General features: G+C 58.9%; 1 protein-coding gene across 1 annotated transcript; it reads right to left on the minus strand.

Annotated features, from left to right (window-relative positions):
* Positions 1 to 466: 466 nt before the first annotated feature.
* LOC135408440 (fas-binding factor 1 homolog) lies at positions 467 to 14,918 on the minus strand. Its single transcript, XM_064643600.1, has 20 exons — positions 14,865 to 14,918; positions 14,187 to 14,214; positions 13,881 to 13,922; positions 13,635 to 13,695; positions 12,662 to 12,722; positions 12,007 to 12,121; positions 11,516 to 11,603; positions 10,592 to 10,710; positions 10,237 to 10,324; positions 8,160 to 9,408; positions 7,549 to 7,637; positions 6,776 to 7,002; positions 6,044 to 6,150; positions 5,842 to 5,964; positions 4,815 to 4,967; positions 2,894 to 3,070; positions 1,962 to 2,099; positions 1,356 to 1,521; positions 1,033 to 1,175; positions 467 to 678 (listed from the first exon to the last, which is right to left on the minus strand). Exons 2-20 carry the CDS (start codon positions 14,191 to 14,193, stop codon positions 619 to 621), a joined length of 3,213 nt encoding a protein of 1,070 aa, XP_064499670.1. The 5' UTR covers positions 14,194 to 14,214; positions 14,865 to 14,918; the 3' UTR covers positions 467 to 618.
* Between the last annotated feature and the right edge of the window lie 1,184 nt (positions 14,919 to 16,102).

Consider the following 16,102-nt stretch of genomic DNA (forward strand, 5'->3'; position numbering starts at 1 on the left):
GGGGGAGACAGCCACGACTGGGGGGCTCCATCTATTGCGGGGGCAGAGGGGGAATAGATGGGCCCCCCCCTTGGGCCCCTTTGCATTTCCAGCTGTGGCTCAGGGTGACCCCCTGGATTTTGGGGAACCCCCTGTATTTTGGCCAAGCCCCTGGATTTTTGGGGGTCTCGATTTTGAATCCTTCCCCTCTGGTTACCTGGGACACCCGAACACCCCCAACCCACCCCAACCATTCCACCCTCCCCAATTTTGGGACACACCTGGACACACCTGGGACACCCCAGATGCCCCCAGAGTGTCCCCAGTGTGTCCCCAGGGTGTCCTCAGGTGTCCCAAGGATGGGACAAGGAGGGACAGAGGCCGGACCAGCCGTGGCTCCCACAGCCTGGGGGGGGTGTGTGTGTCATTCCATGTTCTGAGCCCTCCGGGAACGCTTGGAATCACGGGAAAACTCCTCAGCCGAGAATTTATTACTAAAAAAATACATTTTTTAGTTTGTAAACACACAAAAAACAGGGGGTGCAGCCACCTTTGGGCCGGGGGGGGCACAGCTCCAACTCCAGCTCCCGTTCCAGCTGCAGCTCCCCCGAAGCTCCGGGCTGGTCCCAGGGAGAGGTTTCAGGGCCCTTTCCTCAGGTTCTCCAGGAAGAAGCTCTCGCTCTCCAGGAAATCGTGGTCCTGGGGATGGGAGGAGGGATGGGATGATTCCCCCCGGATGGTTCCCAGCCCCTTCCAGCCCCAATCCCACCTGGATAGGTCTGAGCCCCTTCCAGCTCCCACCCAGATGGTTCCAAACCCTTTCCCAGCCCCTTCCAGCTCCCACTCACCTGGTTTTGAGCCCCTTTCCCAACCCCTCCCCACGCCCCCCAAGTTGGTTCCAATCCCATTTCCCAGCCCTGTTCCCACTCAGCTGGTTCCAAGCCCCTTTCCCACCTTGATCCCACCCAGCTCATTCCAAGCCCGTTCCAGTCCCTCCCAGCAGGTTCCAATTCCTTTCCCAGCCCATTCCAAAGCTTTTCCCGTCCCGCTCACCATCCGTGCCCGGTGTTTCAGCAGCAGGAGGTGCCCCTGGAGCGCAGCCGATCCCGACAGGGTGTCCCTGGTGCCCCCCAGGATCATCCCCACGGGAGGCAGGAATCCCGGGAGCAATCCCGGAGTGCCGGGGGCCGCTGGAGCTGCGGGCGGAGACAGCGGAGCATCCCTGGACCTGCCTCGTTCCCTCCCTCCCTCCTTCCTTCCGGCACTTCCCGGGCTCCCGGAGCTCCTCCGGGGCATCAGGAGCCCAAATCCCACTGGAGGGACCCCCAGGGGGTAAAACCAGCGCCGGGACCACCCCGGGAATGCAGGAGCCTCACCCAGGGGGATGTGGAGCCGGTCCCCCGGGATCACGTCCTTCGGAATCGGCCGCTCCCGGGCTGTGCCCAGCAGGGTCCCAGCGCCGGGCACTGACAATTCCTGCGGGGACAATTCCTGCCGGAGCCGCTGGAGCTGCCGCCGCTGCTGCGCCAGGCTCAGCCGGTCCTGCCCATTCCCGGGAAAAGGGACGGGACCAGCCCTTGGCAAGGGGCCGGGAACAGCGGGGGAGGGCTGGGAAAGGGGCTTGGAACCAGGGAACAGGGCTGGGAAAGGGGATTGGAACCAGCTGGGCTGGGAGAGGGGCTGGGAATGGGCTGGGGGGGAACAGGGCTGGGAAAGGGGCTGGGAATGGGCTGAGAGGGAACAGGGCTGGGAAAGGGGCTGGGAATGGGCTGGGAGGGAACAGGACTGGGAAAGGGGCTGGGAATCAGCAGGGTGGGAACTGGAAGGGGCTTGGAACCATCCAGGTGGGAGCAGGGCTGGGAAAGGGGCTTGGAACCAGGGAATAGGGCTGGAAAGGGGATCGGACCCAGCTGGGTGGGAGCAGGGCTGGGAAGCAAAGCAGCTCCATTCCCGCTGGGAAGAGCAGCCGAGCTGGGAATCACCTGCTCCAAACGCTGCTCCTGCTCCCGGAGCTGCTCCAGCTGCTCCCGCCCCGCCCGGAGCCGCTCCCGCTGCTCCGCCTCCACATTCCGGGCTTCCCGAAGAGCCCGTTCCCCATCCCGGGACCGCCGCTCCGAGAGCTGCCGGACACGGAACGGGCAGGAATGGGATGGGAATGGGGTGGGAAAGGAGATGGGAATGGGTAGGAATGGGGTGGGAATGAGGGGGAATGGGGGGGGGAATGAGGGGGGAATGGGAATAGGAATGGGATGGGGATGGGAATAGGGATGGGGATGGGAATAGGGATGGGAATGGGGTGGGAATGGGGACTGGGATGGGGTGGGGTGGGAATGAGGGGGGAATGGAGTGGAATGGGGATGGGAATGGGGTGAGAATGGGGGGGGATTGGGGGAGGGTGGGGATGGGAATGGGATGGGAATAGGGATGGGAATGGAAATGGAGTGGGGATGGGGATGGGAATGGGGATGGGGTAGGAATGGGGGAGGGAATGGGAGTGGAGATGGGGATGGATATGGGGATGGGAATGGGGATGGGGTAGGAATGGGGGAGGGAATGCGAGTGGAGATGGGGATGGGAATGGGGTAGGAATGGGAGTGGAGATGGGGATGGATATGGGGATGGGAATATGTATGGGGATTGGGATGGGGGGAAATGGGGGGGAATGGGGATAGGATTGGGGTGGGAATGGGGGAGGGAATGGGAATGGAGATTGGGATGGGAATGAGGATGGGGATGGGGTGGGGATGGGAATGAGGATTGGGATGGGAATGAAGATGGGGACGGCACCCCTCCCTGCCCTGGGGCGTCCTGGGCAGCCCCCCCTCCTCCCTGGACACCATTCCCACTCCAGAGGGAGCCCCAGCTCCACTCCCAGCTGGAATTGCAGCGCAGATTCCCAGCTGGAATCACCAACCTCGGCCAGGGCCTGGACCTCCTGCTCCCGCTGCCGGAGCCGCTCCGTGTCCCGGAGCACCTTCTCCCTGTCCAGCCGCAGCTCCCGCCGGGAATCCTCCAGCGCCTCCCGCTCCCGCTCCAGCCGCTCCTCCTGGGAACGCAGCTCCCGCGCCCGGAACCGCAGCGCTGCCTGCTCCTGGAGAACAGCCGGAGTCAGGGAATGTTCCCAGGGATGGACACGAGCTCCTGGAGAACAGCCGGAGTCAGGGAATGTTCCCAGGGATGGACACGAGCTCCTGGAGAACAGCCGGAGTCAGGGAATGTTCCCAGGGATGGACACGAGCTCCTGGAGAACAGCCGGAGTCAGGGAATGTTCCCAGGGATGGACACGAGCTCCTGGAGAACAGCCGGAGTCAGGGAATGTTCCCAGGGATGGACATGAGCCCCTGCTCCTGGAGAACAGCTGGAGTCAGGGAATGTTCCCAGGGATGGACACGAGCTCCTGGAGAACAGCTGAAGTCAGGGAATGTTCCCAGGGATGGACACGAGCTCCTGGAGAACAGCCGGAGTCAGGGAATGTTCCCAGGGATGGACACGAGCTCCTGGAGAACAGCCGGAGTCAGGGAATGTTCCCAGGGATGGACATGAGCCCCTGCTCCTGGAGAACAGCTGGAGTCAGGGAATGTTCCCAGGGATGGACACGAGCTCCTGGAGAACAGCTGAAGTCAGGGAATGTTCCCAGGGATGGACACGAGCCCCTGCTCCTGGAGAACAGCCGGAGTCAGGGAATGTTCCCAGGGATGGACACGAGCTCCTGGAGAACAGCCGAAGTCAGGGAATGTTCCCAGGGATGGACACAAGCTCCTGGAGAACAGCCGGAGTCAGGGAATGTTCCCAGGGATGGACACGAGCCCCGGCACTGCCGGAACCTTGGGAATAACGGGCAGGATTTGCTCAATTCACCCTTTTGGGGGTTCAGGGAAATATTTGTGCTCAGGGTGAACATTCCAGGAATGAAGGTGATGCTTATAGAATATAGGTCATTATAATATATATGTCATTATAATATATATCTATATAGTCATAATATATTTATAATACCTATAATATCTATTATTTTATAAGAATATATGATAATATTATTATGTATTAAAATATAAAATAATATTATATATTATTATCTATTATACTGTAACATTATTATATATTGATATATATCATTATTACTATATATCAATTATTATCAATATTATATTATCACTATTATTATATATCAATATTATTATATATTGATATATATCATAAAAATTTACATATTATATATATCACATATTACATACTGCATATTGCTATCTATTATACAATTAAATATTATGAAATAACTATATAACTAAATATTATTTAGATATAATTAATTATTAATATCACAAATACATTAAAATGTTATATTGCTACATATTTCATTATTATATTATATATTATTATATTATTTGGATACTTAATATTATAATCATATAATTATTATAGTTATATAGTTATAAAATATGTTATTATATTATGGTATTATAATATCGTATATTATTACAATATTATAGCACTATACTATATTTTATTATAATATACTGTATTTTATTATAATATACTATATTTTATTATATTATAATACATAATATTATATTATTAATATTGTAACATTAAATTATAAGATTTATTATATATTCACTATACATTTGCTATTTATTGTGTATAATATATTATAATTTATTATATACTTATGTTTATTATTACATTATAATATATAATAACTATATTTTATCATCACTATCGGGGCTTTTGGTGCTTTTCCAACCCCTCGGAATCCCCCTTCCCTCCCCAAACCTGCTCTTTATCTGCCCCCGTCTTTCCCCAACGCCAAGAAAACGGGATTTTCCCGCCCTCACCTTGTCCAGGTTCCTCAGGGCCGACTCCAGGTGCTCCGAGCGCTCCTGGCTCAGCCTCTCCCGGCTCTGGAATTCCGCCCAGGCCTTTTCCAGCCTCCTGCGCCCCTCGGAGCATTCCCGGAGCGCCACCCGCTGCTCCTCCAGCCACGCGCCCTGCGAGGAGCCGGGGCACATCCCGATCCCAATCCCGCTTCCCACCAGGGATTCCTGCCTTTCATCCCTCCCTGCAGCTTCCAGAGGCTGCTCCCAGCTCCGGGGGGCATCCCGGGATATTCCCCGTACACCAACCTGGATGGATCCCAGCCCCTTTCCCAGCCCCAATCCCACCTGGCTGGTTCCAATCCCATTTTCCAGCCCTGTTTCCACCCAAGTCATTCCAAACCCCATTCCCAACCCTATTTCCACCCAGCTGCTTCCAAGCCCCTTTCCCAGCCCTGTTCCCTGGTTCCACACTCCTTCCAAGCCCCTTTCCCAGTTGGTTCCAAGTCCCTTTCCCAGTTGGTTCCAAGCCCTTTCCCAGCCCTGTTCCCACCCAGCTGGTTCCAAGCCTGTTTCCCAGCTGGTTCCGACCCCCTTTCCCCAGCCCTGCTCCCACTTGGTCCGTTCCAAGCCCCTTCCAGCTCCCACCCCGTTGATTCCAAGCCCTTTTCCCAGGCCTCTTCCCACCCAGGCAGTTCCAAGCTCCCACCTGCTGATTCCAAGCTCTCTTCCCACCTGAATGGTTCCCAGTACCTTCCAGCTCCCACCCAGCTGGTTCCAATCCCATTTCCCAGCTTGTTCCAATCCCATTTCCCAGCTGGTTCCAATCCCATTTCCCAGCCGGTTCCAATCCCATTTTCCAGCTGGTTCCAATCCCATTTTCCAGCTGGTTCCAATCCCATTTCCCAGCCGGTTCCAATCCCATTTCCCAGCCCTGCTCCCACCCAGCTGTTCCCGAGCCCCTTTTCCGATCCCCCTGGAGCTGCAGGAGGCCCAGACGACAGGTGTGGGAAGCTGGGAAAGCCCCTGGAATTGTGTCCCAGCCCACCTTGGCCTCATCCAGCGCCGCCCTTTCCATGGAGAGCAGCTGAGCCGAGAGCTGCCGCTGCTCCTCCAGCGCCTTCCGCAGGGATTCCGCCTTGGAATGCTCGGCCTCAGCCCTGCGGCGCTCCTGGGGGGGCAGGGGCAGCTCCAGGGATCGCCCCCATCCCGCCGGGAGGGCTCAGGGATGGGGACACTTCGGGAATCACCTGCTCCAGGAGCTGCTCCTGCTCTCCCAGCCGGGATTCCAGGGCAGCCAAGGCCTCCTGGAGCCGGCTCTGCTCCTGCTGCTGCTGGCACAGCCGGGCCTGGAGCACTGGGAGAGGGAAAACTGGGATCCAGGGGGGAGCCTGGGCACCAGGAGGGGGATCCTGGGCACCAGGAACCAGATCCTGGGCAGTGGGAATTGGATCCTGGACAGTGGGAATTGGATCTTGGGAAGCAGGAATTGGATCCTGGGCAGTGGGAATTGGATCCTGGGCACCAGGAGGGAAATCCTGGGCAGCAGGAATTGGATCCTGGGCAGCAGGATTGGATCCTGGGCAGCAGGAGGTGGGATTCTGCCTTCTGTGGAAAACCCGTCCGTGTTTGTGCCCTGCACCCCCAGCACAGGGAAGATCCCATTCCCAGGGCTTTGCCAGCCCTGTTCCCAGCCCTTGCAATGCTGGGAGCAACTCATCCCAGTTTTCTGGGGGTCCCTAAGCCTGAGGGGGATCCCAGAGGGGGAGGAGGAGCAGCCGTGGCCCCTCTGGAGCCGAGCCGGACACGGAGCCTGCAGAGCTCAGGGAATTCCTCCTGCAGGCCCCCCGGGGGACCGGGATCTCAGGGCTCCTGGGGGACAGCTCTGTCCCAGGAGTGCCTGGATTCCGTGGGATCAGCACTGGTGTCGTTGGGATGGAGCAGAGGAATCCTTGGAATGATGCACTTGGAGGGAACGTTACCTGTGAGTTGCTCATCCCGCTCCTGGGACGGGGGGTGATCCCGGGATCTGGGGTGATCCTGGGCCGTGGAGGGATCCTGGCAGTGATCCTGGGCTGTGGGGTGATCCTTGGAGAGGGGCAGATCCTGGGATGGGGAGTGATCCTGGCACGGGGGGGAACTCCCATCCTGGCTCCGTGTCAGAATCCGTGGCCTCTCCCGCTGCTCCTCTCCCACCTTCCCTGGACTCCTGAGCAGGGATCGGGATCGGGATCGGGATGGGAGGGACTGGGAAGCCCCCCAGCACTCCCAGCCCCAGCGGGAGGGCACAGGGGCGACCCGTGGACCCGTGGGAGCCCTCCAGGAGATCCCAGTACCCGTGGGATCCCAGCAGATCCCAGTACCTGTGGGATCCAGCAGATCCCGGTACCCGTGGGAGCTCTCCAGGAGATCCCGGTACCTGTGGGATCCCAGGAGATCCCGGTACCTTTGGGAGCTCTCCAGGAGATCCCGGTACCTGTGGGATCCCAGCAGATCCCAGTACCTGTGGGATCCCAGGAGATCCCGGTACCTGTGGGATCCCAGCAGATCCCAGTACCTGTGGGATCCCAGGAGATCCCGGTACCTGTGGGAGCTCTCCAGGAGATCCCAGTACCTGTGGGATCCCAGGAGATCCTGGTACCTCCAGGAGCTCTCCAGGAGATCCCGGTACCTGTGGGATCCCAGCAGATCTCGGTACCTGCAGGAGCTCTCCAGGAGATCCCGGTACCTGTGGGATCCCAGCACATCCCACTACCTGTGGGGGCTCTCCAGCAGATCCAGGTCCTGGTGCCGCCTCTGGAGACTCTCCAGGAAGAGGCTCCGCTCCAGCTCCAGTGCCCGGACCTGCGGTACCAGGAGAGAGGACACCCCACCCCCACGGGTGACACCCCCACACAGGTGACACCCCACCCACAGGTGACACCCCACCCACACAGGTGACACCCTCACCCCCACGGGTGACACCCCTCCTCCCACAGGTGACCCTCCCACTACACACAGGTGACCCTCACACACAGGTGACCCTCACACACAGGTGACCCCCCCACCCAAAAGTAACCCCCCCTCCACAGGTGACCCTCCCCTTCCATAGGTGACCCCCCAGGTGACCCCCACACACCCAGAGATGACCCCCCCTCCACAGGTGATCCCCACACACCCACAGGTGACACCCTCACCCACAGGTGAGCCCCAGCCTACAGGTGACCCCCCTCCACAGGTGACCCCCCCCACAGGTGACACCCCCAGTACACACAGGTGACCCTCACACATGCAGGTGATGCCCCCACCCAAAAGTAACCCCCCCCTCCACAGGTGACCCCATCCCACAGGTGACCACCCCCCACAGGTGACCCCCCTGGGTCCCACCTGGAGCTCGAGCTCCGCCACCCGCGCCGGGAGAGTGCCCAGGATGGAGCCGGAGCCGGGATTGGCCGGGAATGCCAGGAATGCTCCTGGAGCTGGGAATGGCCAGGATGGGAATGCCCCTGGATCCCTCTGGAATGGTTGGGATGGGAATGCTCCTGGATCCCTCTGGAATGGTTGGGATGGGAATGCCCCTGGATCCCTCTGGAATGGTTGGGACGGGAGAGCCCCTGGATCCCTCTGGAATGGTTGGGATGGGAATGCTCCTGGATCCTGGAGTGGTGGGGCTGGCAGAGCTCCTGGATCTCTCTGGAATGGTTGGGATGGGAGAGCCCCTGGATCTTTCTGGAATGGTTGGGATTGGAGAATGGTGTCCTGGGAAGGGCATCTCCTGCTCTCCCGGGAATGCTGATCCATCTCCTCCACCCCCTCTGGCTCTTTTCCCGGGCTCCCAGAGGGTTGGGAATGTCTCTCCCGGGCTCTTTTCCGGGCCAAGACTGAGCTCAGCCAGTTCTGCTCCAGGGTCGGGCCGGGATCGGCTCCTGCCAGTGGCTCCAATCCCAGGAAATCCTCATCCCTGGATCCCAATCCTGGGAAATCCTCATCCTTGGGTTCTGATCTTGGGAGCTTCTTGTCCTTCGATCCCAGTCCTGGGAAATCCTTGTCCTTGGGTCCCAATCCCGAGAATTCCTTGTCCTTGGGTCCCAACCTTGGGAAATTCTCATCCTTGGGTCCCAGTCCTGGGAAATCCTCATTCTTGGATCCCAATCCCGGGATATCCTTGTCCTTGGGTCCCAATCTTGGGAAATTCTTGTCCTTTAATCCCAATCCTGGGAATTCCTTGTCCTTGAGTCCCAATCCCGGGAAATCCTCATTCCTGGATCCCAATCCTGGGAGATCCTTGTCCTTGGATCCAAGTCCTGGGAAATCCTTGTCCTTGGGTTCAGATCTTGGGAAATTCTTGTCCTTCAATCCCAGTCCTGGGAATTCCTTGTCCTTGGGCTCCAGTCCCGGGAATTCCTTGTCCTTGGGTCCCAGTCTTGGAAAATTCTCATCCTTGGGTCCCAGTCCCAGGAAATCCTCATTCCTGGATCCCAGTCCTGGGATATCCTTGTCCTTGGGTCCCAATCCCAGGAAATCCTCGTCCCTGGCTCCGGATCCTGGGAATTCCTCATCCTTCAGCCCCAGCCAGGCGGCCCCACCCCCACTGCCCCTCGGGACCTTCGGGAAGAGGCCGATCCCGCCGGGAATCCTGCGGGGGAGAGAGGGCACTGAGGGGGGGACATGGGGACACTGGGATAGTGGGGATACTGGGATAGTGGGGATACTGGGATAGTGGGACACCAGGGATATTGGGATGCTGGGGATATTGGGATAGTGGGATACTGAGGATATTGGGATACTGGGGATATTGGGATAGTGGGATACTGGGGATATTGGGATATTGAGGATACTGGACATATTTGGGATACCGGGGACACTGAGGACACTGGGGACACTGGGGACATCAGCCAGGAAAGACCCTGGAGACACTGGGGACACGGAGGACACTGGGGGAACATTGGGGGGACACTGAGGGACATTGGGGACACTGGGGACACTGGAGGGACACTGGGGGGACACTGGGGGGACACTGGGGGACATTGGGTGACACTGGGGGACATTGGGGGACATTGGGGGGACACTGGGGGACATTGGGGGGACACGGGGGGACACTGGGGGGACACTGGGGGACACTGGGGGACATTGGGGGGACACTGGGGGACACTGGGGGGACACTGGGGGACATTGGGGGACATTGGGGGGACATTGGGGGGACACTGGGGGACATTGGGGGGACATTGGGGGACACTGAGGGACATTGGGGGGACACTGGGGGGACATGGGGGGACACTGGGGGGACATTGGGGGACACTGGGGGGACACTGGGGGGACACTGGGGGACATTGGGGGGACATTGGGGGACACTGAGGGACATTGGGGGGACACTGGGGGGACATGGGGGGACACTGGGGGGACATTGGGGGACACTGGGGGACATTGGGGGACACTGGGGGACAGTGGAGGGTCCCCCCCGTACCTGTGCCCCCTCCTCTGGCCCGGCCGCCCCTCGGAGGCCACGGAGGGCTCGTAGGATCCCACAGGAAAATCCAGCTCTTCCCACGGCCCTGAACCGGGAAAAGCGCCCGGAATGAACAGCACCTGGAAAAGCGCCTGGAAAAGCACCTGCCTGGGAATTCCCACTGGGATTGGGCCTCGGGAAACACCCCTGCCCTGCTCTTCCTAGGGAATTCCCACTGGGATTGGGCCTCTGGAAAACACCCCTACCATACTCCTCCCCAGGAATTCCCACTGGGATTGTTCCTCCCCAGGAATTCCCACCTGGATCGTGCCTCTGGAACGCCCTTCCCTGTGTCCCCCCCCACTGTTCCCACCTGGCTGCTCCAGCTCCTCGGGATCCGTCCTGGATTCCCCCTTTTCTGTCCCGGATTCCCCCTTTTCCGGCTGCTCCAGGATTTTGCCTGCGGAGCCTCTTCCCGTGTGGAGCCGCGGGCTGGGAACACCCCAGGATGATCCCACGGGAATGGGGGGACACGGGCATGGGGCGGGGACAGGGGGGGCATGGGGGGGACATAGGAAGATGGCACAGGGGGCACAGGGGGGAACAGGGGGGCACAGGGGGGGACATAGGAAGATGGCACAGGGGGCACAGGGGGGGACATGGGGAGATGGCACAGGCGGTACGGGGGAGTTTGGGGGGATATGGAGGGGCATGGGGGGCACAGGGGGGACGAGGGGGCACAGGGGGTACGGGGGGGCCTGTGGGGGTAAAGGGGCATGGGGGGCACAGGGGGCACAAGGGGGGATATGGGGGCATGGGGGTGTATGGGGGGCACAGGGGACATGGAGGGGACAGGGGGGGGCACAGCAGGGGTCCGGGGGGGCATGGAGGGCATGGGGGGGCAGCACAGGGGGGATGGGGGGATATGGGGGTAGACGGGGGGACATGGGGGGGCACGGGGGAGGATGGGGGCATGGGGGGCATGTGGGTATGGGAGGATATGGGGGGCACAGGGAGGGCACAGAGGGGGCACAGAGGGGGCAGAGGGACATGGGGGGCACAGGGACATGGGGGAGGATATGGGGGGCACAGGGGGCACAGAGGGGGCACAGGGACATGGGGGGCACAGGGAGGGCACAGAGGGGGCACAGGGAATGGGGGAAACAGGGGGGCACAGGGACACGGGGGAGGATATGGGGGGCACAGGGGGGAATGGGGGCCACAGGAAGGGCACAGGGGGGGCACAGAGGAGGCACAGGCCACCCCCTGTCCCTGTCCTGTCCCACCAGGCCCTCACCTGTCCGACATTCCCGGGGCTTTCCCGGCTCCTCCCGGGGAATCCACGAGGTCACCGAGGCCACCCCTGGGGGGGACACTGGGGGCACCTGGGGGGAGGGGCACCAGTGGCCTTGGGGACAATCCTGGGGTCACGAACGGCCTGGGGGACATCCCCAGGGGCACCTGGGACAGCTCTGATCCCATGGGAATCACTGCCCTGGGAATGGGAGCTGATCCCATGGAATCACTGCCCTGGGAATGGGGGTTGATCCCATGGGAATCACTGCCCTGGGAATGGGAGCTGATCCCATGGAATCACTGCCCTGGGAATGGGGGTTGATCCCATGGAATCACTGCCCTGGGAATGGGGGCTGATCCCATGGGAATCACTGCCCTGGAAACAGGGAATGGGCTCTGATCCCACAGGAATCACTGCCCTGGGAACAGGGAACGGGCTCTGATCCCATGGGAGTTGCTCCAAGGGGAAAAGCCCAGTGGAATTCCCAGTACCTTCCTCAGGATCCAGCTGCTTCCCAAGGCTTTTCCCTGCCCCTGTCCCAGCTCCTGCCAGCCTGGGCCTGGATCTGGAGATTCCCAGGATTTCTGCATCCAGATCATCCAGGTCCTGGGGATAGAGAGCCCAAGGGAAGGAATTCTGCCCCAAAGGTCGGGAATTTTGCCCCAAAGGTCAGGAATTCTGCCTTGGCCTGTCCATGAAAGCTTGGGAATTCTGTCTTCACTTGTCCCCAGAAAGTTGGGAATTCTGCCTTTACCCATCCCCAAAAGGTTTAGGAATTCTGCCCCAAAACATGGGGAATTCTGTTCCAAAAGTTCGGGAATTCTATCCCCACCTCTCCCCCAAAAGCCGGGAATTCTTCCTTTACCTGTCCCCACAAAGGTGGGGAATTTTGCTCCAAAAGTTCGGGAATTCTACCCAGAAAGGTTGGGAATTCTGCCCTCACCTGTCTCCAAAAAGTTTGGGAATTCTGTCCCAAAAGGTTGGGACTCCTGCCTTTACCTGTTCATAAAAGCTTGGGAATCCTGCCCCCACCTGTCCCTCAGAAAGTTGGGAATTCTATCCCAAAAGGTTGGGAATTCTCCTTTTACCTGTCCCTAAAAAGTTGGAAATTCTGTCTCAAAGTTTGGGAATTCTGTCCTCACTCACCTGTGTCTCTCCCACGTCATCTTCAGGGAATTTCCCGCCAGGATCCTCCTCCAGGGCCCCCCTGTGACAGGGATCAGGGATTTGGGATCAGAGGGATTTGGGATCAGAGGGATTTGGGATCAGGGATTTGGGATCAGAGGGATTTGGGATGACAGGGTTGGGATCAGGGGTTTGGGATCAGGGATTTGGGATCAGAGGGATTTGGGATCACGGGGTTGGGATCAGGGGCTGGGATCAGGGGTTGGGATCAGGGATTTGGGATCAGAGGGATTTGGGATCACGGGGTTGGGATCAGGGGTTTGGGATCAGGGATTGGGATCAAGGATTGGGATGAGGGATTTGGGATCAAGGATTGGGATCAAGAATTGGGATCAGGGATTGGGATCAGGGATTGGGATCAGGGGTTTGGGATCATGGGGTTTGGGATCAGGGATTGGGATCAGAGGTTTGGGATCAGGGATTGGGATCAAGGATTAGGATCACGGGAGTGGGATCAGGGATTGGGATCAGGGGTTTGGGATCATGGGGCTGGGATCAGGGGTTTGGTATCAGGGATTTGGGATCACGGGGTTGGGATCAAGGATTGGGATCAGGGGGTTGGGATCAAGGATTGGGATCAGGGGTTTGGGATCAGGGATTTGGGATCAGGGGTTTGGGATCATGGGAGTGGGATCAGGGATTGGGATCAGGGGTTTGGGATCATGGGGCTGGGATCAGGGGTTTGGTATCAGGGATTTGGGATCACGGGGTTGGGATCAGGGGGTTGGGATCAAGGATTGGGATCAGGGGTTTGGGATCAGGGATTTGGGATCAGGGGTTTGGGATCATGGGAGTGGGATCAGGGATTGGGATCAGGGGTTTGGGATCAGGGATTGGGATCATGGGGTTGGGATCAGGGGTTTGGGATCAGGGATTGGGATCAGGGGTTTTGGATCAGGGAGTGGGATGGGGGTGGGAGGGGCTGATCACTCACCTGGAGCTCACCTGGATGCAGGTGAGTCGGGATCCGCAGGAAGGGGGAACGGGAGGATCCTCTGGGAACAAGGGAGGGTCAGGGAGGGACTTGGGATCGGGAGGATGGGGAATTCCCTCCAGGTGATCCCAGGACAGGTGATCCCCCCCAGGTGATCCCAGCATAGCTGATCCTCCCCAGGTGATCCCAAGCTCAGGTGTTTCCCCCCAGGTGATCCCGGGGCAGATCCAGAGGGTCCCATTTTACCATCGAATCCCAGGAGATCCGCGAGCACGTCCTCCACGGAATCTGGGACACGACACAGCCCAGGTGAGCTCAGGGGGGACCAGGTGAGCTCAGATGATCCCAGGTGAGCTCAGGTGGGACCAGGTGAGCTCAGATGATCCCAGGTGAGCTCAGGTGGGACCAGGTGAGCTCAGATGATCCCAGGTGAGCTCAGGTGGGACCAGGTGAGCCCAGGTGGCCTCCCCAGGCAGGTGGCAAAAGCTGCCACCTGTCCCCATGTCCTCCCCTCCCTCCCGGTATTCCCAGGGATCCAGGTGAGGGACTCACCTGCCATCCTGCTCCGAGCTGGGGCTGCCTGTGGAGACACAAATTCTCTCAGGACACAAGGAAGCTCCGCAGCTTCCCGACACCTGGGCAGGCAGGGGTTTGTCTGGAGCATCACACCTGGAGCCCACCTGGATCTCACCTGGAGCCCTCAGACCTTTCACACCCACCTGGATCCCACTTGGATTCCCAACATGTTCCACCTAGATCCCCAGTCCCAGATCCCACCTGGATTCCCACACCTGGATCCCACCTGGATCCCCAGCCCCAGATCCCACCTGGATCCCACCCCTGTCCCACCTGGATCCCCAGGCCTGTTCCATCCACCTGGATCCCACCCCTGGATCCCACCTGGATCCCCAGACCTTTCACATCCCCCTGGGTCCCACCTGGATCCTCAACATGTCCCACCCACGTGAATCCCACCTGGATCGCAGCCTCTTCCACCTGGATCCCCCCCCCGTCCCCCCCACCTGGATCCCCCTGGCTCCCCCCCCCTCCCCTTACCGTGGCTCATCCCAGTCGATCCCAGGTCATTCCCAGCCCCACCGCTGCCTCCTCCGGGTCAGGACCCCCGGCCTGGGGGAAAAGGAGAGGAGGGGGCGGCTCTCTGGGGGCCCGGGGGGACCTCGGGGGTCCCAGGAGGTCCTGGGGGGGGTCTCAGGGGGTCCCGGGACTCACCCCTCCCACCGTCCCTCCCAGGGGTCCCAGGACGTCCCGGAGGATCCTCTCCTGTCCCTCCCGGGGGTTCGGGGCCCATCAGTCCCGCTCAGGGGGTCCCAGGAGGTTCTGGGGGGTCCCGGGGGGGTCCCGGTTCCCCCCGTGTCTCACCCAACCCCGCGCTCGCCATGGGTGCCGCCATCTTGCGCGCCACCGGCATGAAAGGCCCCCCGTTGCCATAGCAACGGCAGGGACGCCTCACGCGGTGCCCTCGTGGAGGGCCCCCCGTTGCCATAGCGACGGGGCTGCCCCGCGCAGCGCCCGATTGGAGCCGCGCCCAGAGCCCCTTCCCGGCCTTTAGTCCAGAGTCCCAGAAATCGGGGGCTTTATCCCGATAAACAGCTCCGGGCTGGACAAAGGCGTGGCCGGGCTCAGTTACGCCTGTGCAGGTCAGACACGGAACAGCCCGATATCCCGACAGAAACATTCAGATATCCCGATAACCCCCCCGAATGCCAATAAAAACATCCCGGTACCCACATCCCAATATCCCAGCATCACATCCTGCTATCTCCACAGAAACATCCCGATATTCCGATAAAAACACCTGATATCTCCATAAAAATATCCCAATATCCCCAAACGCTCCAATATCTCCACAGAAACATCTCGATATCCCAATAAAATCATCCCGATTAAAAAAACCCCAATATCCCAACATAAAATCCCGATATCCCGACAGAAACACCCCAATATCCCAATAAAAAGAATCCCAATCTCCCGCCACCAATGCCCCGTGTTCCTGAGGGGATTTTCCCCCTCACCGTGGGAATTTATTTTGGGAATATCTCTGGGAACTCGGTTCATTATTAATGGAATAAAACTCCCGTTTAACCCTTCCCTGTCCCTCCTGGAATCCTGGAATGGTTGGACTTGGGAAGGGATCTCCAAGCTCCTCCTGTAGGGATGGATTCCAGGGTGTTTTCCTGCCCCATTCCCTGATTTCTCCTGCCCCATTCCATTTGTTTTCCTGCCCCATTCCCAGTTTTCTTTCCCTGTTCCTTGTCTTCCTGCCCCATTCCGTTTGCTTTCCTGCCCCATTCCATTTGTTTTCTCGCCCCATTCCCAGTTTTCCCGTCCCATCCCATTTTCCCACCCCATTCCCAGTTTTCCCACGCCATCCCCAGTTTTTGTGCTCCGTTCCCTGTTTTCCTACTCCCAGTTTTCCCGCCCCATTCCCTGTTTTCCTACTCCATCTC

The sequence above is a fragment of the Pseudopipra pipra genome, unplaced genomic scaffold (genome assembly GCF_036250125.1).
Source record: "Pseudopipra pipra isolate bDixPip1 unplaced genomic scaffold, bDixPip1.hap1 HAP1_SCAFFOLD_47, whole genome shotgun sequence".
In the NCBI taxonomy this organism is placed as follows: domain Eukaryota; kingdom Metazoa; phylum Chordata; class Aves; order Passeriformes; family Pipridae; genus Pseudopipra; species Pseudopipra pipra.

Bases quoted from the DNA above. Each gene is read 5' to 3' on its own strand.
- LOC135408440 (XM_064643600.1), bottom strand. The intron at 7,638-8,159 runs GTGGGACCCAGG...CTGGTACCGCAG, and splicing joins TGGCGGAGCTCGAGCTCCAG to GTCCGGGCACTGGAGCTGGA. The intron at 7,003-7,548 runs GTAGTGGGATGT...ATCCCTGCTCAG, and splicing joins CTGCTGGAGAGCCCCCACAG to GAGTCCAGGGAAGGTGGGAG.